The following is a 21,873-nucleotide window of genomic DNA, read 5'->3' as shown; positions in this document are numbered from 1 at the left end:
TACTGAAGATATCAAAATTTACACACATATGGAATTACGTATAAAAAATTTGTTAAACAATGTTTTATATTTTAGATTATTTTTGCTTTGATGACAGCTCTCCACACTTCTGTTATTCTCTCGTAGGTTTTTTTTTAACAGGTGCGCCTCGTTAAGAGTTAATTAGTGGCTTTTTTCTCTAATTAACTCTTAACGAGGCGCACAATATGTTTGAGAGCATCAAAGAAAAAGGTGCTTTGAAGTGTAAACTATTTTGTTTACTACATGTTCCATCATAGTTCTGATGTCTGTAAATACATGTATATAACATAAAGGAAAAAAACATTGAAATCCTTGATTTTTTCATGGCCATGAAAGGCTCCTAAAGGTGACTTATTCTTCCATATTCAGGCAAAATACTTCCAAGAAAACAATTAAAATATTATCTGGGATGTATTGACTTTTAATTTAAATACTTAAATCAGTTCAAATATGAAATTTTTTTTTGTAAAATGTTCAAGTTAATTTATTGTCATATGGAAACAATGTGAATAGCAACATGCTTTTAAAATGATGGAAAATATTTTATATAATAAGTTTTAAAAAAAATGCAGAAAACAAAAAAAAAACTGGTGGCTAGCATCGTGAGGAGATGATTTAGCCACAAAAAAAAAGACATTTTTGTCAAAAAATGACATTATTTTTGAAACATGACAATATGGAAGTGAACTGACTGGTTGGTGAAGGTTTACAACTTTTCATATTTTTATTTTGTAATTTTCAGACATTTTTCAACTGTAGTGTGTTTTCTGGATTATAAAATTCCACCACCGGGAATCAAAAGGAATAGTGACATCACACCCAAATTACGTGTTGATCCACTCTTGTGTACATTCCTATTCATAAAGCTTCTGCATGGAGAACCAGGTGAGATTGGATCAGAATGGATTATCTAATATATTTTGAATAAAAAAACATGTTAATGAACACTAAATGATGATGATTTTGTTTTAATGAAAATTAAATAGGAAATTGTAGTTTTTTTGGAACTTTCTATGATTGCATATTGATACACATCCCATGTCATGTTTATGACACGCTCATGTCACTCTTATGTAGACACCTTCAAAATAAAGTGTTACCATATCTTGCTTAAGTCACAAAAGCATGTTCAAAAAATTGCCTAAGTCACATTTAATTTTGATTTAGGCATAATAAATCCGCTTAAGTCACACACTTGACATAGGCCATTATCTTAAAGGGGTAAAATCACATGATCTGATCAACTGAGGATGTAGGCGATTTTACCATAGGTGGCTATGAGGAGATGAATTAGGCCAGGGGTGTCAAACTCTGGCCCGCGGGCCAAATTTGGCCCGCAGTGTAATTTTATGTGGCCCGTGAGGCAATACCAAATTATTATCTTATTATTGTACTATAAAAGCTGACCCGCCAGTATTATACGGCGCATTTACAGCTAATACTACAAATCCCACAATGCCCTGCTGTTGTTTTGGCGCGTCAATCAGGACAGGACCCAGAAACGCTCCTCTGTGACAGTCGTCATAGCAACCTCAAGCTAGAGCTGTCTCCGAGCTACCCCTTCCCAAAAAAGGCGAAAAGAGAGGCAGAATTTATTAACCTGTTGAAAAAGTGTATTTTGATATTTAAATCAGAAGGATGCAAATAGAAAAGAGGCATACGATTTTTAATTTTTTTAAATTTAATAAATTAATGACATTGATGTGTTTTTTATTTGAAATTTGATTTTGCATGTCTGCACTATTTAGCTATATATTGTATGTTTATAAGTGTTGCTGGTTCTATATTTAATGTTAAAGCAAAACATGTTTGGTATATATTAAAAGGTTTATTTGTTCAATGTTTGCCCGCGATTTTATTCAAGTTTTAAATTTTGGCCCATTGTGTATTTGAGTTTGACACCCCTGTTTTAGGCAAAAAAATTGACAAAAAATGGCTGAGGCGATTATTTTAACAGTGTGGCGATATTATATCACTTCCAAACGCTTGCGGAAGCAGCAACGTGAACGCACCGGTTGACAGTCCCTCTATCCAGCTGTTCTCAACCTTTGGGTCGGGACCCTAATTGGGGTCGCAAGATGATTTCTGGGGGTCGCCAAATCATTTTGGAAGTCAGCTCTGTCTCCACTGTGTTAAAGTGTTCATGTGTTAATGTGTTTTAGTCTTTTTGGTCACTAAATGTCTTTTTTTTTGTCATTTTGTGTTTTTTTTTAGTCATTTTGTGTCTTTTTTGGTCATTTTGTGTCTTTTTTTTGGTCATTTTGTGTCTTTTTTTTTAGTCATTTTGTGTCTTTTTTGGTCATTTTGTGTCTTTTTTTGATCATTTTGTGGTCAATTTTTGTCTTTTTTTTTGGTCATTTTGTGTGTGTTTTTTTTAGTCATTTTGTGTCTTTTTTGGTCATTTTGTGGGGGGGTTGTAGTCATTTTGTGTCTTTTTTGGTCATTTTGTGTCTTTTTTGGTCACTTTGTGTTATTTTTGGTCATTTTGTTTCTTTTTTGGGTGATCTGAACTGTGCGTGTGAGATTCTGTTCAGTGAGCGGGGGTCGCGGACAACATGGATGTTAAATTGGGGGTCGCGACTCAAAAAGGTTGAGAACTACTGCTTTCTCTATCTATGGTTCCTCTCCTCCTCTCCTCTCCTCCTCTCCTCATCCTCTCATCCGGCGGGTTGTAAGGGGGCGGGGCTACAGATCGAGGAAGAGATGCGAGCGCGAGGCCGTCAGGAGGAAGCTCAGATCACCAAATGACAGGAAGCATCTCATCTGATCTCCAGATAGCCTCGAGCCAGACTCAACATCCAGGCGGCGCGCGGGGCTGGACATCAGGATTTATTAACCGGGGTTTGATTTCCTCCTGATCCTCATATCAGAGGAAACCGTCTGCCTCCGCCCCTGCTGACCCACAGAGTAAACAGATGGAGAAACAGGCCGGAGCTGGCGGGGCGGCGGACGGAGCAGGGCCGAGTAGAAAGCTTTGGGGCTCGCCGACCGGAGGACCAGCCGCCGGGGAGACGCTGGACAGGTGAGTGGACATGATGTAGAACCAACACGTCGCCGTTTTTACGGTGTTCTCGCTTTTTTCACAGCATTTAATCCCCGTGAAATATCAGGCAAAATATTTTCTGAAGCAACAGGACCGGGTCTTTAATTCGGCGTAGATCCAATGCGTAACATTTCAATTTTTATCTTTGGGGCTTTTTCATGCCTTTAATGGACAGGATAGTTGAAGAGAGACAGGAAACAGAGAGGGGAATGACATGCAGTAAAGGGCCGTCCGATGCGGGACTCGAACCGGTGCCAGACTTTAGCCTCTACACATGGGGCGCCTGCGTAACCCACTACGCTATCGACCACCCCAATTTTTAACTTTTGGAATTGTTTTTTTTCCCCCCAATAATCAACGGCTACAACGGTAGCTTACGTTACGTTACGTTAGCTGTAGCAGACGGTGAATCCGCTCCAGGCGGATCTATATCACACCATCTACCCTGCTGCGGAAGGATACGGAGCCTTACATGTTCATAACAATATGATCTGTTATCATAGCTCCTAGTTAGCGTTAGCTCACTTTAATAGCTTTAGCGTTAGCTCCCTGTATAGCTGCCACTAACACAGAGCAGTATTATGTACTATAATGTACATGACGCTACCGCTAACCGTTAACGTGACAGATGCAGTGACGCTGTCAACAGCTGTCACATTAACTTCTATACGGTTTAACCCTTTGATGTACAACATATTTTAACCCCTTATAATGCACAACATGGGTCAAAAATGACCTGCATTCATTCCCCATGTTATTTAATGCTGCTGTGCTCTTTTTTTTTTAATTCTTTTTTATTTTATTTTTTTTAATATTTTTTATTGCATTTTCCAACATAGACAAAAACAACAAACAACACACTGTGGCCACAGAAAACAAATATCCAATTACTTATTACGTAATACAGACATTACAATGAAAATGCTCTGTCCCATTACAATTGACAGTGATGTAGCAAATACACATCTGGAAAAAAGGAAGTGAAGAGTCGTTAAAAATAAAAAAAGCAATTTTTCCAGAAATCTCAATTTCCATTTTGAGAGAAAGCTATTTTCTTTTTTGATAATTAAAAATAATAAGTAAATTAATGTCCTTCCTTATAACCCAAAAACATCAGTTAGCCAGTTTCCCTCATTGCCATCTATTATCCCTTTTAATACAATAGTTGTGAGTCGTTTACCAGCATATTTAAAGAAGGTGCCCAGATCTTTAAAAAGTCATCCATCTTACATTTAAATCTGTGTGTTAGATATTCCATTGGTATTAGGTCAAATATTGTGCTCTTTTGATATCAACTTATTTTACGATTAAATATTCCAAGAATTCTTTAAATATCTGGTTTTTGCTAACAACAGATCTTTATTTCCATTTTGCCTCTCATACTTTTTGAGGAAAAAAAAGTGTTTGTGTTATTACATATTTTGTTAGGGTAACGTTCGAACAATTGAAAAAAAAAAAATACAAGACTTACGTGTTCTAGATGTGTAAAGGGAGCTGTGCTGAGCTGTGAATATGCTCATGCTCTAAACCAAAGACATTTTTCCCTATTGCTATTGCTATTATAAATGCATGAGGGTCATTTTTGTCATGAAGTAGAAACACAAAAGCTGTGCTTGTTCAAAAAGTGGGAAAGGAAAAGATAAAAAGGATGATTTGTGCTAGAAAAAAACAAGATATTTACAGAATACATGGAATAATAAATCATAAAATATATTTATTTCAAAGATGTATAATAGAAACACTATACATGACCAATTTGTTCAATCGTGTGTGCCCTACTTCATCAGCCTGGTGTGTGTCACCTGGTTTCCATGCATGCTTTGAAGGAAAGAACTACTGATTTCCATCTAGATGAAAGGGACCTTTTCACCAGTCTGGTTGTGTGCAGTGAGCGTGCACTGTCAATCTGTGAATTGCTTTTATTTTCGTTGAGCCGGGAAAGATGGGCCAAGTTTAAATGTGTGTTTACAAACAGTCAACGACAATTCCTGCATAGTATGCCTTTAATGGTGAGGCGTTAAAGCAGTAGTTCTCAACCTTTTTGAGTCGCGACCCCCAATCTAACATGCATGTTGTTGACCCCCGCTCACTGAACACAATCTCACAGTTCAGATCATACAAACAAACTCAGTTGATACGACGAATTTTGGACAAATAATGAAGCAGACAACAACTAAAACATCTCTCTGTCTTTGAATTTATATTTTTTTTATATTTTATTGTTACTTTTAATGTAAGTCCCTTGCTAAAAGTTTAAAGGTCCATTCTGACCTACTGACATAAAATTAATCAAAAAAGGGCTCCAATTGACCACAAAATGACAAAAAATGACCACAAAAAGACACAAATTTACCAAAAAAGACACAAAATGACCCAAAAAAGACACAAAATGGCCCACAAAAGAAATAAAATGACCAAAAAAAAGACACAAAATGGCCCAAAAAAGAAATAAAATGACGAAAAAAAGACACAAAATGACAAAAAAGACACAAAATTACCCAAAAAAGAAATAAAATGGCCAAAAAAGACACAAAATTACCCAAAAAAGACACAAAATGGCTCAAAAAGAAATAAAATGACCAAAAAAAGACACAAAATGGCCCAAAAAAGACACAAAATGACCAAAAAAGACACAAATTGACCACAAAATGATCATAACAGACACAAAATGACTAAAAAAAACCCACAAAATGACCAAAGAAATACATTAAAAGACCAAAAAGACTAAAACACATTAACACATGAACACTTTAACACAGTGGAGATAGAGCTGACTTACAAAATGATTTGGCGACCCTCAGAAATCATCTCGCGACCCCAATTGGGGTCCCAACCCCAAGGTTGAGAATAGCTGCATTAAAGGACCTGTACACCCTAGTGTTTTCACTTATCAGCCTGATTAGATCTCTTTTTAGCTGTGGTAGACAATATTCTTGATTGACATCTTCCTCTCTTTCTCTGGAAGCACACGTTAAGGCGGGAAAACTTGCACTGAAATATTCTTTTTTTTTAACCAATATTTCATTCATTTTTAAACAGACAAAAAACAGAGAACATACATGACAGCAGAGGCAATTAAATACTTCACATAGACTGAATAATATATAGAAAGAGAGGCAAAAAATAAACTAAAATAAATAAAATGAAATAAAAAACAAATAAAATAAAGATTCAGGTAGAAGTAAAACAAACACAAGAATAGCTATAATGGACTATAATGGACCTTACAAGGAAAGTTCTAAGAGAGTTTACTGTTTTAACATTGTACATGGAATGGGGACTGTACAGTCATATCAATAAAACAAAATCAACACTTGGGAAAGAGCATTAGGGAGATACAGAGTGAAATATTCTTATTAGAACAGTATATGAATATTGGTGACCTCGTGCTATTTCCAGCAAAGTTCACCCGAACTTCAGCCTGAGAAAAAGTCCAATCAGTCGGGTTAATTAAAAAGACCTGCATGAGTGTACAGAGCCTTTAGAACTACATTTTGACACAGAGTCCTTCTACCAAACAGGACTTGAATGAGATATCTCAAGACCTTTAAAAAACATCATTATAACATGAAAATCGCAGTGTTCTTGCAAGTAACTAACCAAGCAAATTAAGCTTGGGCCGATTCTCGATTGAACTAACAATCTGTAATGGTTTGAATCAACTGTCAATGCTTTTAACCAAAAAACACTGTGTTCGGAGCCAGTGCTTAATCTCGGACCTGTTCTTTGCGTTTTGACAGTCAAAGAACCGGCATCAATATGATAATTTTCACACTGGAAAAAGTTTAATTAAAGTTGATGTGTTAAGTTTTCCCATAAACTATTCATGCTGTCTCTCTGGATGCTCAGTTTATGTATTTATACTTTTTTCTTATAGGGTTGTCAAAAGTATTGATACTCAAAAAAGTATCAATACTCAAAAAAGTATCGATACTAAAACGTTGTATCCGGATACGATACTCATTTTCAAAAGTATCGATGAAAAGTGTTATTTTCACTCTTGAAGTCCCAGAATGAAGCAGAGAAAAGTCGACTTTTCAAGCTTGCCTAATATTGTGCACAGCATACAAAATATTGTTCTCATTGTAATTGTTTATTGTATTTATTAATTTTTGCACTACCTCAGACCTGAAGCTTGTTATCATAGTTGCAGTTTCTTTTTGCACAACAGTTTTTTATTATAAATATTTAACCTGTGTTTCTGTTAATTTTTACATGTTGCATTTTTCTTGTTGTTAAAAATATTTCTATTAAATTTTGGGGTCTTTGTTTTTATCCTTGTGGTATCGAAAATGGTATCGGGTATCAAATATTTTCCTGAGTATCGGTATCGAGTTGAAAATCTTAGTATCGTCGTGACAACCCCATTTTCTTATCTGTTTCCTTTCAGTCCAACAGGTTCACATGTAGAGTGGTGTAAACAGCTGATAGCAGCCACCATCTCCAGTCAGATCTCAGGACCAGTCCCATCTGACATTGCGAACAGGGAAAACAAGGTAGCTAACAAACACACACACACACACACACACACACACACACACACTCACTCACACATTCACTCACTATCCTGGCAGTTTTTCTCACCCGTTTGTGTTTTGTAACTAATAGGCTAGGAGAAGACCAGATTTCATGGTAAGGCTGACTAAAAATGGCAATTTGTACACACGCGTGTGATATGTATGCACAGCAGTTTGTGCGCAAAGCTTTGTGTGCGTTAAAAGTATGTGAATGTACTGTATACCAGCTGTTGTCATTGTATAGAAAGGCACTGTTGAGTTGCTGTACAGTTTGTCTTCTGCTTCTGCCTGTATGCAGCCTACCTTGTTTCAACTTGTCCCCCAACAAGTAAATTGGTTGAGAGCATAGGGGTGGTTGACGTGACGCTCAATTTTTGTGTTCCCAGTGACAAATATTACTAAAATTTGATAGTATTTCATTAAAATTAATGTTTTAATATGCAGTTCATTCTTCTACATCTAATCCATCTGCAAACAATGAGTATCGTTCTTCAACTATGCAAAGGTCCCTATGTAGAGTTATTATGACACATTACATTTTGTCCGCAAAACTGGTGTCCTCCTGGAGCAACGCCATGATGTAGATATAAAACAGGCATTAATGTGACCACCCCATTACTGAGAGGGGTCCTTCCAGAATCAGGAAGGACAGAAGAATCTCTGGAGCAGGTGGACTGCACACAAGATCACTTCTGTCTCAAATATTTTCATAATATTACTGTTTCCGTGCAGTGTTGGAACTGGTCGTCTTGAGGTAGTCCTTTGGTACAACGCAGTTTAAGTATTGATCTGAATATTTTTATCAATTTACATTGATTGATCATTGAAAATAATGTAAATTGATAAAAAATATTCATAACTAATATGCCTTGGGCTTATCTATCTTATCTGGCCAACATTCTCTGAATTAAATAATGACATTCTTTATTTTGTTGCACCGGTGGACACATTTTAGGACTACCACACCAAAAGTTAATAATATGCTAAATATATGAAGAATTAGAAATGGACACATTCAGTTTTGAATTATTCACATATAAGGGAATATAATTGTATGTCATTTGACATATATTTTTTGAATTATTCTTTTTCACTTTTCACGTCAACCACCCATAGACTGTGTGAAAGAAGTGGATGTACCACCATGACGACAATAATTACTTTGACATGCTGGCTGTTGCCATCTTGGTTATATGGAGACAGGAGTGACCATATTTTCACATGAGAGAGGTTAGCAGCTGAGCGGGGCCACGTACTACATAGCAAACGCTAAGTCAAATGCAAGTGCTAGCTTTCTATCTTGGTTAGCAAGGTACAGCCTTAATTTATTATTGTATGACTGTGGTATTTGGGATCATGGATCTTTTATGGAGCTGGACACGGTGCCACTGCTCAGCCTTGCAGACATTTTTCAGTGGACACTTGTGGTACTGCAGCAAAATATCCCCCTGTGGCATAGACTGTATAAATTATGGAAATAGTGACCGTGACGTCACCCATGGGTTTGTGGACCGCCCGTTTGAGGCATCAAGTGTTTCACTCGTCGCCATCTTGTGACGCCTCTCTACACCGGCATCCTGACTAAGCGAAGTCACTGCTAATTCATGTTAGCATTAACTGTAGTATTAACTGGGATGTTAGTTTTGGCTAGCAAAAAACGTAAACAAAATGTACGGTACTTAGAAAAATGAACAGCGACTCTTGGAGTGTCTATTAGTCCAACCAAACACCTTGTTAGCCACCTGTCAATCAAAGATAGACACGCCCCAAATCATATCATTCTTTATCTCCTATTTTCTTCTAAATGGGGCCATTATTATTATTATTAATAATAATATTATTATAACTATTAACATCAAATTGTCTTTTTGAATAGCGATTGAGACCATAGTGTTGTCCCCCCAAAAAATTCTGAGGTAATAAATCAAGTGAGAAGTTTTCTCATTTTGTGTTGAAATGAATGGACCAAAATGCTTTTGCAACCTTCGTCAGCACCCCCTGCTGGAATTTTTGGTAAAATGCAGCTTAAAGCACTTCCTGGTTTGCCTCACTGCTCAGACCCGGAGGTTGCAGCCTGCCCTGTGGCCCAAAAAGCAACTTCCCCATGCTCCAGACAAGCAATTTTCATTGGAAGAAATCGGAGACCTTTTGGTCCAGCATCCAGTTCTTAAAAATAGATTCATGATTGGGGTTGCTATATCTATGACAAATAAAAAATACTGATGAACAGCCGACTCCGTAGAGGATCTTTTGGTACAACCAAACACTGAACAAAATATTTATAGGGGACTAAAATGATACAGTTAGCTTTCATGAACTGAAACACACACTGTAAAAGTTCCAAGACGAAAATGCGGACAATACCAAAAAACAACAACTGATTGACCGTTCACCTTGGCAACAACTTAGCTACACCCTAAAAGGAAGTGTGACGAACATAAAATGATCTCATCAGATCTCATTATTTGGATTGCATAACCTTTTTTAAAAAAAAAAAAAACTTGCCTTGCTTACAGTATCATAATATATCGAATTATAACCATGTATCATGGTATGTATCGTATTGCCAGATTCCTGCCAATATACAGCCAAACACAACAATCAAACATCATCTACTAATTGCAACTCCATAACCCATAGCCTCATGTTCCTTCACATGGGCCTGCCCAGTATGCAACTGAACCTGACCTGAAACCAGATAGTCTGTGCTGACCTGTTGGGCTCAGGTCAAGAAGTTAAAGTAAACCTGGTGGCAGCAGTGTTTAAATATAGCTCTAGATTGTGAGAAGAGCTCCTGTAACTTTCAAGTAGATGCATCATCATAACCTTATAGCAGACGTAGCTGATGAATTCATATTCAGAATTCTTAATCATTTTCAAATCTTTCCTAATAATTCTTCCCAATCTTCAAAAGGCTAATTTTACTTCACTTCTTCAAGAACTTCACTAAAACTGCACACGCTGACGTTTGTTGCAGCAGAATGATTCCGTTTCTGTTGGCATCGTAGATCCCAGCTAAGTCACTGTTGCATCAAATTATGTAACTGGGATCTAGAAGAACAGATTTCACAGCTGAGCCGCAGAAAACATTACCACAGTATTCAATTCGAAAAAAAAGTTGAAACCTGGCAAATGTCCCCTTTAAGTAAATAACTGTAAGACAATAAATCCCAGTATCATGGTAAAAGGGCCAGGTTGCCCAAATCACACAAAAAAAACATTTGAACTTAATGATAACTCTTCATTCAGTTTGTTTTATTCGTCGTGGTTTGAAGACCTCCGTCTGTAAGATGTCTGCCTCCACCCCGACACAATGAAGGTGGATTGAATTGACGTCCCAGAGACATTTACAGCAACACCTTAGAAGTGTGGGAAAGTTTCAGAATTAGTCCTCAGTGCCCTTTAGACTTATCACTTGTGTCATACTGTATGTAGCACTTTTCTCTTGCTTGGTTTTGAATGTGCATTCACAGATATATATCTGCTCAGCTTATATTGTAGCAGCTTTCAGCTTGGAGACTCAAATCAACATTGTTGCACTTGCTTGTGGTCTCTTGTGTGTTTGCACCCATCTTGCATCATAAACAGAACGGTTACATTGTACTATTTGACATTGTTAGTTTCAATGATTTTGCCAAAGAAAAAGTAACCTTCAGTTTGATATCAGACAGCGAATAGAGTCATTTCCATTTCATGCCAACAACATTTGTTTTGTCAATGTGTGTGTGTCTCCTGTGTACTTGGTGTGTTTAATCTGCAGGTGTCCAAACGGCTGACAGCTCCCAGGGTAAGAGTTGTAGTCCTCTGATAAATACTATACATGTCAGTCACATATCCACAGGTCTGTTCTCAGCTGGAGCTCAGTTTTAGTCAAAGTGTTGTTTGACTCAACGCTTCTAAATATTGCAAGTGCACTGTAAAAAATGTCTGTGGATTTTATGGTGAAAAACTGCTAAACCATGACAGTAAAAGACCGTAAATTGATAAATGGGTTAATTCAGTTTCAGTAACAATGAAACACCGTAAATGTATATCAGCCAAAATAGTATTTTTTAAATTTTAATTTTTTTTAATACATTACTACCACTGTAAAATACACTGGCACCGTGATTGTAGCAAAAATATACTGTAATATATATTGACAAGCCATCATTTTTGCATTTAATTTTTGTAAAAATACTTTTTCTCACTGCTAAATATACTAACATATCTCTAACAGAAATATACTATAATATTTAATGGTAAAATCTTTAATTCATGCGGCATTTATAAAGTATTTTCTTGTCAATTATATGGCAGAATAGCGTTTCTTTTGATGGAAAAACTTTTTATTTATTATGATAAAATATGGAATAAAATGGCAATCTTAAACGGGAAATCAATAGTGATAATATCATTTTACCGTAATATTACAAAAAGTTGCACCATATTTATTACGGTAAAGTTCTGGCAACCACAGCTTCCAGTTTTTTACCGTAAAAACAACAGGTTTTTTTTTTTTACAGTGTGTCCTTCTTGTAGACAAGGCATTTTTAGGTTGTCCCTAGATTTTTTTATTTTTTTTATTTTTTATTTTTTATTTTGTCTCTGCATAATGTACTTTATTACCCGTGTCTTTTTTATCTACTGCTAATTTTAATGAGTTTTTCTCTTTCTTGTTTCTGGTCTCTGTAGCACTTTGAGATTTCTGTATGAAAAGTGCTTTACAAATAAAATGTATTATTATTATTATTATTATTATGGCTGTGATTCAGTACATTTGGTGGAAGATCAATTGAGGAACTGTGCAAAGATATTCATATATTATGACATATCATATTAAAGTCCAAAGAGCATGGTGAATAGATTTGTCACCAGTTTGTTACAGAGTCTCTGACTTCTTCAACATTTGAATGTGACGCAGTCTTTTTCATGTAAAGAGGATGTGAGCGTGTGTCTGAGGTGTATGTAGATTAGCTGTGACTGATGTCAGAGGTTAACTGTGCTTCCTGCACAAACCATCAGTACTTCCTCCACTGTAGTTAGTCTTCATCTCCGCCTGTTTCGGCTCAGTCTGCTTTCCTTTTTTCCGTACCTTCTTGCTTTTTTTTGTCCTTTGACATCTACACAGTGTCTGTCTCTCTTCCACTGAGGCTTTGTTGGCAGGATGTGTTCAGTGTAAATCTGAAACTGTAGCATGCACCAGTGGAATGGAACTTTTCGAACAAACGGGTTCATTCATCTGTGTGTCACTTTTTTCTGCAGCGGGTGGAGCTCAAATCTTCTCTGTGAGACGCTGACTGTCACACTGTCATGGCTCAGGGGTGGACAGTGTTGGTCAGTCTTACACTTTGGTACAGGCTGAAATGTCTCAACAATTATTTGATGAATTGTCGTGAAATATGCAAACTAGGGCTGTCACACGATTCTTTTTTAAAATCGCGATTAATCACAGAATTTCCATAGTTAATCGCGATTAATCGCGTTTTGAATTGCATGTTTAAAATTCTGTTATTTCGCATTTCAAGGCAGTTTTAAGCCCATAATGTAAATCATTTGTTACCATTGTGTCTTAATTGGGAATCAAATGAACACAAAGAAAGAATTTCCTTTTGGACCTTTTGTATTTTCTTTCAAAAAAGTGCCATGCAGACCAACTTGATACACTGTCTACTTCAAATACAGTTTTCAAATTAAACAAAGTGCCATATAGACCCACTTAATACACTGTCTACTTCAAATACAGTTTTTAAAATAAAGTGCCACTTTTCTATTTCAAAATAAAATCATTTTCAACTCCCATTTAATGCATAAAATTTTTTTTCAAAAAAGACAAAAACCAACTCAAGCAAGCGTATAAACTTCTATGCGCATTTTCGAAAGCTTTTCCAAATTTTGGTGTTTCCATCAAGCATTTTTCATGCGAATCTTCAAAATGCACAGAGAAATTTGTTGATGGAAACACGGCTACTGTTGCATGTATATTGATAAAACTCTAGTTAGCTTGCACACTCATGGGGAATATTTAATTGTGTGAATGTACAATATGTACAGAACTTACATTTGTAGGGCCTTTTTATTGGCATTTTAGCACCCTGGGGTCTAACCTTTCAAACTTAATGAGGACTGTGAATGGGTTGGTGGTTAGATGCCTGAAATAAGGTCCTTTGTTTTGACACAAGCTGAAGAGATGTTGATGCGTTTTGTTGTACGACATAAATTACATTAACAAATACCCCCACTTGTGAATTTTTGAGTTTTTAAGTGTCCTTAAAAAGGCGGTCGCTAACAAGTGGCTAAATGAGACTACAGTGGTTATCGGGGACATTAAAGAGCAACTCTCTAACTAGTCCGCCTTACAGCTTCTAGTTGTGTGTTTCAGTGCTCCTGCAAACTCGTGTAGATTGTAAATTATGTTAACAAACTATTTATTAGGCTACGGATCGGCTAGCTCGTCAAAGCCACTGGTTAGCTTGGAAACCGTCTGAAGCTAACGGATGTGACCGTGGTGTAGTTCGTGATAGCATAAAATTAGCTTTTTAAAGTGGTGTTAATTTGTTAAGATTATCCTGCTGAACAAAATGTGTAAGCATCAGAAACTTGTGTTTGCCACAGAGCCGATTTTCTGTTATGATTCAAAATCCAATGCAAAAATCCCATAGGCTAATTCTCGATAGACCCCATGGAGATGCTACTTCCAGGTTGGTCTACAAAAATACGACATTTCATTTGCTCTCTATAGCTAGTTAAGTCAAATGTTAGTTAGCTGCTTCTTATTAAACTGGACTAAAGTTTTTTGTTTTTTATTTCGCACATAGCTTGACAGAAAAGTTGGGGTGTTATTTTGTTTTGAAGTTCATGCTATATTAATAAGCAGCATTAATACCCACTGCTTACTTTCTGCCTCATGCATCAAAGCTATGACATTATATCTAGAGTGGACCAAGGTTATTATAGTTAACGAAAACTAACGAAATAACGAAAACTAAAATTGAAAAAACATTTTCGTTAACTGTTTTGCCAGTTTTTAAAAAACGATAACTAACTAAAACTGTATTTTGTGGTTACAAAACTAACTAAAACTAATTAAAATTATAGTGAAAATGTCCTTAGTTTTCGTTTTTTTGTTAACTTTTTCTATTCATAATTCAGTGTTTCTATTTTAACATGCAACACATGGTAAATATGTTGACTGAGACTGGGATGTTTTCACTCAAACCAAAATTCAAATCACCTGGAACTGTAAGAGTTAATAACCTTATTGGGGCTAAGATGGATAAACCAAAGGAAATAAAGGCAAAAAATGTTATGACCTCTTTGAATCTGGCACCCAACACATAGCCCATTAAAAAAAACCTAAAACTAACACTAAAACTAATAAAAACTAAACTAAAACTAAGCATTTTCAAAAAATAAGAACTGAACTAAAACTAAAAAGTTCACTCTAAAAACTAACTGAATTTGAAAACTGAAAATTTGAAAAACTAAAGAAAAATCCAAAACTATTATAACTATTATAACTATTATGGAGTGGACATACACTTGAAAGTGGGTTGTCCTGTTATAATGGAAAATGTCTGCCACACTGAAGTCACAGACTCAAGCCAGCACATGCATGGAAATGGGGCTTTTGTGTGTATTCTCTGACCTCGTCCTTCTCTTTAAGGACACACCGAGCTCTCTACAGAGAGTAAAAACAGGGTCCTTCATATAGAATAATGTCCATTTACTGTATAATGTCTCTTTCTCTCTCTCTCTTTCTGTCTCTCACTTTCTTCATGCTCGCTCTCCCCGGCAGCAAGATTCACAAGATGAAGGGCTTTGTTACCATGGAGAAAGTGATTCTGAGCATTCTTCCAATGCTTCGGCAAGTCTCTCTCTGTCTCTCTGTCTCTCTGTCTCTCTGTCTGTTTGTCTGTCCTCTCTCCTGGTCACTTCCTCCTTACCCTGTCCTGGTCTGCATGCATCCTGCTGCTCCTGTCCTTCTGTCTCGGCTCCCTTCACTGCTGTTGTCCTGAGGATTGACAGCCAATAACACATGTTGTAATCAAGTTTGGAGTTTGGGGACGTGTATCAACCAGACATGTCCATTGAAAGATGCTGTCGATTTGCATTGTGGGAAGTGTAGGATCCAGCGTTTTTGGAGCTTGGCTAATACTAGGAACTAAAAGTCAGGATATCTCAGTCATTGCTGAGTCCCTCAATTTTATGGAAGTGAAATACTAAATTACTGCTGTAGGGATATTTTAGAAATAAAATTCACATATCTAGTAGAATTGATTTACTTACTGACTTCACTGAGAGCTTAACATACTTTCCATCCTCTTATGTTGCCTTCTAATATTGCTATAACACTGTAAACCATTACTATCTTTCTTATGCATTTATCTCAACTAATAAACATCAACTTTTCAGGTGATCCCTATAAACAGATATCTGCATACGAACGTAGAATCATTAGAATAAGGGACAAAATATTAGAACAATAATATGAATACATGCTTTGATGCTGTCATTCTTAATATAGCCTGTCTATTTATTGTTTTTAAGCTCAGTAAACAGATCATTTTTGACTGAAATTTTTCTCATTTGTCCGGGAAATTGACAAAAAATGGACAGACAACAATTTCTTTGGGGTGGAAACACTTACACTTAGTCGTTACTTGAGATAGTTTCTCAATTTGTTGATGTACAAACTTTTAAATTTTGAGAAATTTATCTTGCTATTTTAATATACTAGGTTATTATTTCATAAAAGTTATCTGAATCAAATGTCTTTTTTTTATTGGCATCCATTACATCCTCATGTTGCACTGCAAAATGACCCAAAAAGAAACAAAATTACCCAAAAAAAAGACACAAAATTACTAAAAAAAAGACACAAAATGACCAAAAAATGAAACAAAATGACCTAAAAAGACACAAAATTACCAAAAAAGACACAAAATGACCCAAAAATGAAACAAAATTACCAAAAAAGACACAAAATTACTAAAAAAAAGACACTAAATGACCAAAAAAATGAAACAAAATGACCAAAAAAGACACAAAATGACCAAAAAAGACACAAAATGACCCAAAAATGAAACAAAATTACCAAAAAAGACACAAAATGACTAAAAAAAAAGACACTGAATGACCAAAAAAATGAAACAAAATGACCAAAAAAGACACAAAATGACCAAAAAAGACACAAAATGACCCAAAAATGAAACAAAATTACCAAAAAAGACACAAAATGACTAAAACAAAAACACAAAATAACCTAAAAAGACACAAAATGACTAACACATGAACACTTTAACACAGTGGAGACAGAGCTGACTTCTTGGCGACCCCCAGAAATCATCTCGCGACCCCAATTGGGGTCCCGACCCCAAGGTTGAGAACAGCTGGTATAGTGAACGTCATCCTGTTACATCTCCAGTGTGAACCCATATGTCCAGTCCATTTCTCTGTCTGTGACTGGTGCATGCTCTGCCATTAACATGTCTCTTGGGTTAATTTGTAGCAGCTGTCATCTAAATACAATTCCAGAGAAAAACCTTCAGGTAAACTGGCAGAAAGTTCAGAGGGAAGTCAGTTTTCACAGCCATTCATTTAGTTTTTAGTGGTGACCGCTGTCTACCTGTCAGTCAAACCTCATCAGCAGCATGCCCAGTAATACCCTGTTAGGTGTCAGTGGTGCTGGTCTAGGTCCTGGTCCACTGACTGGTCTCTATTCTGTACAGAACCTTCCAGCTTTGAGATACGGGGCGCAGGTCATAATGTCCCAGAACCAGGTTCCTCTGCTTCCCGGAGAGACCATCCAGACTACAGGTAAGTCCACCTCACCTGTCCCTCATCTCTTGGTCTATTGTGTGTTAATATTATTTTTAAAGCCTCACAATGAATGTGCTTATTTCTGCCTGCAAAAACAAGGTAGCCACATCCTAATTCATACCTTGCTTTCTTAAATATTTTACTTTAAATGGGACCATAATGTACGAAATGAACATCATGCTGCATTGAAGACTTGAAACTCACAATTGAGACCATAAACTCATTAGGAAAATGTTTACTCGGGTAATAAATCAAGTAAGAAGTAGGCTCATTTTCTCATAGACTTCAAAACAATCAGACTTCTTTTCGCAACCAGTAGAGTTGCCCCCTGCTGGCCATTAGAAATAATGCATGTTTAAGGTACTTCCACATTAGCTTCCTTTTCAGGTAGATGTTGCTTTGTTTCTACTGAAGAACTACACTACTGGTCAAAAGTTTTAGAACACACCAACTTTTCCAGAATTTAATTGAAAATGATGCAGTTTAATGTCTCAGTGTACTCTGAAATTAATGCACATTTGCAACATTTAAAATTCTTTATTGAGCATGATAGTGTTTTGAAAGTAAAAAAAAGATTCAAAATCACATTTTATGTTGGACTAAAGGACTAAAAAAAGACACAAAATGACAAAAAAAAAGACACAAAATGACAAAAAAGACACAAAAAGACACAAAATGACAAAAAAAGACACAAAATGACTTACAAAGACATGAAAAGAATTTTAAAAAATGAAAAAATAGCCCAAGACTCCATAGAGTTAAGTTGTTAACCCACTTCTTGTTCCCTGAAAAAGGCCTACTTGTATAATTCTGAAATTTACATTATTTTTAGTTTTGGTTAAGCTTACCTTTTTTTATTTACCTCTGGCAGTTCACCACTTACCTTCGTACCCTTTCAAGCTGTTCATTTGACTTGAACTGCTTGAATTTCAATAAAAAACTGGAAAAATTGGGGTGTTCTAAAACTTTTGACCGGTAGTGTATATCTAAGAAAAGGGCTCAAAAATAAAAAGTTTATTTTCTCTCAGTAACTCCCTTCAACAATTGGTTAATGTTATTTTGTGATTTCTGTCTGCCAAAAAATCAATACTGTTTCTGTTTCTGTTTCTGTGTGTGTGTGTGTGTGTGTGTGTGTGTGTGTGTGTGTGTGTGTGTGTGTGTAGTCAAGGATGTGATGTATATCTGTCCATTCAGTGGTCTGGTTAATGGAACCCTGACCATCACAGACTACAAGCTCTACTTCACCACTGTGGAAAAGGTACTTCAGTTCTCATTTATTATTCAATAGCTTTTATATACACTTACAGAAAGATTGTTTCTCTGCTGTACTTTGTGTTAATGTCAGTCTGTGCACATCCAGGAGTCTCCATTTGTTCTCGATGTAAACCTGGGAGTCATCAGCAGACTGGAGACCATCAGTGTCCCCAACCAGGGAGAGAACACCAAAGGCCTGGAGCTGGTCTGCAAGGTACCAGAGAATCAACTAATATTTTCAGCAGTGACTGTGATGAGTCTGTAGTGACAAACCTGGTCTCACAGAAATCCGTGAAATAGCCACGGATTTCGCTTAACTCAAAATCCGTGGAATAGCCACGGAATCGCTCAAATTTCCGTGAAACTGACACGGATTTCGCTACAATGCAAGTTAATGACAGTCATATCCCGTGGCTATTGGTTTGTTCCAAGTCACGTGACTTTCAAGGTCCCAGCGGTCAGAACAAAAAACAGGGTGGACAGTTCTCTCATTTTTAGTGAAAAATCAATATTTTGACTTAGTTTCTGCATAAAAATGGATTTTGATCACATTTCTAGCGAGAAATATATGTTTTATTTTCTAAATATTCACTCAGTGAATGTACATAATCACTTTGTATGTTGGAATAGCCACGGGATATGACTGTCATTAACTTGCATTGTAGCGAAATCCGTGTCAGTTTCACGGAAATTTGAGCGATTCCGTGGCTATTCCACAGATTTTGAGTTCAGCGAAATCCGTGGCTATTTCACGGATTTCTGTGAGACCATGTTGGTAGTGACACTGATGATTGGTGCTCTGATGTGTCCTCCCTGCATCAGGACATGAGGAGTCCCAGGTTCGCCTATAAGACAGAGGAAAGCCATCCGGACGTGGTGGAGCTGCTCGCCAAACATGCCTTCCCCCTCTCCCACGGCCTGGTCAGTGACAAGAATATGAATTGTATATAAAGGGTTACGCTGACGACATAAACTTGTTCAAATGTAAGTTTATTCATTTAAACTTGTTCAATTGACTCTACAGAAGGGGGGAGCACTGGAAACATCAGATAAAAGGAGAAACTCTATACACTGTCTCTAGGATGTTTTCCAGCTTCTGAAATCCGTCATAAAATTGTATCAGTTGTGGAAAACAATTCATTTCTCTCCATTGACTTTATATTGAATGAAGGAGCCTCTTCATCAATTCTGTCTGTTAGCAAACAACAGAAAAATTTATGTAATGTAATTTAGTTTTTAAAATCTGACAAACCGAAAAGCTGAAAAAAGTAATATATTCAAAGTTCAATGTAACTGTTAAAATAGACTGGATAATTCAGAAAGCTATACATTCGCATTCTAACACTTAATTAACATTAGCTTGCTAACACAGCTAGCAATAGCTTGCTAGCATATTGCTAACATTAGCTTTCTAACACAGCAAACATTAGCTTGCTTACATCTACCTAACAATCGCTTTCTAACACAAATATAACATTAGCTTGCTAACATAAACCTAATATTAGCTTTCTAGCACACAGCCAACATTAGCTTAGGCGTACGATGTTTCTGTTAGTAAAGCTAAAACATTTGACACAATGTAACTGTTTTAGTAGATTTTGGATAATTCAGAAAGCTATGCAGTAAAGCTAACATTAGCTTGCTAAGAGATAGCTAACATTAGCTTGTTAGCAAATAGCTAACATTAGCTTGCTAACAGTGACCTTGTCCTTTCTAGTAGACATACAGTGCTAAAATAATCGTATGATATGCTTAAATCTAATTGTTTTTATCTAGAAACAGACATTTTGTTAGAATTTTGGCATTATACTTCTGCAATAAGGCCACTGTGGGTCAGAAACTTTTATCAGTCTGGACGAGTGGCTACTGGCAGAGGGATGGACTCACATGTGCTAACTTGCACATGGGGCCCAGCGACCAAAACAAATAACAGAAAAGATTAGACTACAACACACACAGTGTAACTTCCTTCTCTGCTCAAGAGGCATTATTCCACTATATCCGTTGGCCTACATAACAAGTAATGTTTGCTGCTATATTAATGTTCTGAATGTTGTTTATAGCACCTTTTAACCCATTTAAGCCGGGAAAGCATTACCACATTTCTACCATTAAAACCGGGGGCAATGTTGCGTTATTCTACCATTAAAGCCGGGAAAGCGGATATGTCGTTTTGTAGTATTTGTCGTTTTTAACACCAATTTTCGGTCTCTTGGCCAATGAAATGCATCAGAATACATGTGGGAGTGTAAATTTAAAAAACATTTAAAAAAAGTTTATTGAAGGTTTGGACAAATAAACTCAACTTCTCATGAAAGCCACGGGTATAAGCTCTCAAATACTTTATGAATTCCATTTCATATGCTACAGAGGCTGAAAAATAGATTATTTAGTCAGCTTGACACTTCTGTTGAATTTCCAGAAAAACTTCAGGTTTTAGGGGGTTATTTTAAAATTGCCCCCAAGGTTTTACAGGCATTTTTTCCAGGGGTTTTAGGCCTAAATGGGTTAAAGAAATTCTTCTGTGAGATATTTTTTACTTCCATGAGGTGAATAACAACCTGTAAAATGCATTTACATTTTATATTTACTGAATACTAACATATGTCCTGTGACGCCCTCTGGCAGCCCCTGTTTGCCTTCCTGTACAAGGAGCAGTTTCCTGTAGATGGCTGGAAGGTGTACGACCCAACAGCAGAGTACAGACGCCAGGTAACTGCACACCAGCTGAACCACTGACAGACATTAAGCCTGACACACTCTTCATACTAGGATTTTGAAATGATGTAACTGTATTCAATAATTTATTAATAACTCATTGGGGTCATGATGGCATTTTGCCAACATCATGTTTCTATGAGTTTATATTAGGGCTGTCAAATGATTAATTTTTTTAATCGCGATTAATCGCAGAATTTCCATAGTTAATCGCGATTAATCGCGTTTTGAATTACATGTTTAAAATTCTGTTATTTCACATTTAAAGTCAGTTTTAAGCCCATAATGTAAATCATTTGTTACCATTGTGTCTTAAATGGGAATCAAATGAACACAAAGAAAGAATTTCCTTTTTGACCTTTTGTATTTTCTTTCAAAAAAGTGCCATGTAGACCAACTTAATACACTGTCTACTTCTAATACAGTTTTTCAAATAAAGTACCACTTGTCTATTTCAAAATAAAAAATACAAAAATACAGCTTAAGCAAAATGCTACAACAGTGTGGTCATGAAACCAT

The 21,873-nt window shown here is 36.4% G+C and overlaps 1 protein-coding gene across 6 annotated transcripts in view; it reads left to right on the top strand.

Annotated features, from left to right (window-relative positions):
• Positions 1-2,636: 2,636 nt before the first annotated feature.
• Positions 2,637-21,873, top strand: part of mtmr1a (myotubularin related protein 1a) — a 33,139-nt gene continuing 13,902 nt past the window's right edge. The window contains exons 1-10 of one of the 6 annotated variants that reach the window (XM_059354570.1): positions 2,637-3,043; positions 7,455-7,560; positions 7,673-7,696; positions 11,342-11,368; positions 15,359-15,427; positions 17,292-17,379; positions 18,546-18,640; positions 18,743-18,850; positions 19,459-19,557; positions 21,265-21,348. In XM_059354570.1, coding sequence (XP_059210553.1) covers positions 2,937-3,043; positions 7,455-7,560; positions 7,673-7,696; positions 11,342-11,368; positions 15,359-15,427; positions 17,292-17,379; positions 18,546-18,640; positions 18,743-18,850; positions 19,459-19,557; positions 21,265-21,348 — 807 coding nt within the window. In that variant the 5' untranslated portion in view covers positions 2,637-2,936. Of the gene's footprint in view, positions 3,044-7,277; positions 7,561-7,672; positions 7,697-11,341; positions 11,369-15,358; positions 15,428-17,291; positions 17,380-18,545; positions 18,641-18,727; positions 18,851-19,458; positions 19,558-21,264; positions 21,349-21,873 lie in introns of those variants that run through there. The other 5 variants (XM_059354571.1, XM_059354568.1, XM_059354565.1 and 2 more) reach the window with 5 other exon arrangements.

The sequence above is a fragment of the Centropristis striata genome, chromosome 17 (genome assembly GCF_030273125.1).
Source record: "Centropristis striata isolate RG_2023a ecotype Rhode Island chromosome 17, C.striata_1.0, whole genome shotgun sequence".
In the NCBI taxonomy this organism is placed as follows: domain Eukaryota; kingdom Metazoa; phylum Chordata; class Actinopteri; order Perciformes; family Serranidae; genus Centropristis; species Centropristis striata.
This window is presented reverse-complemented; position numbering and strand designations above follow the sequence as displayed.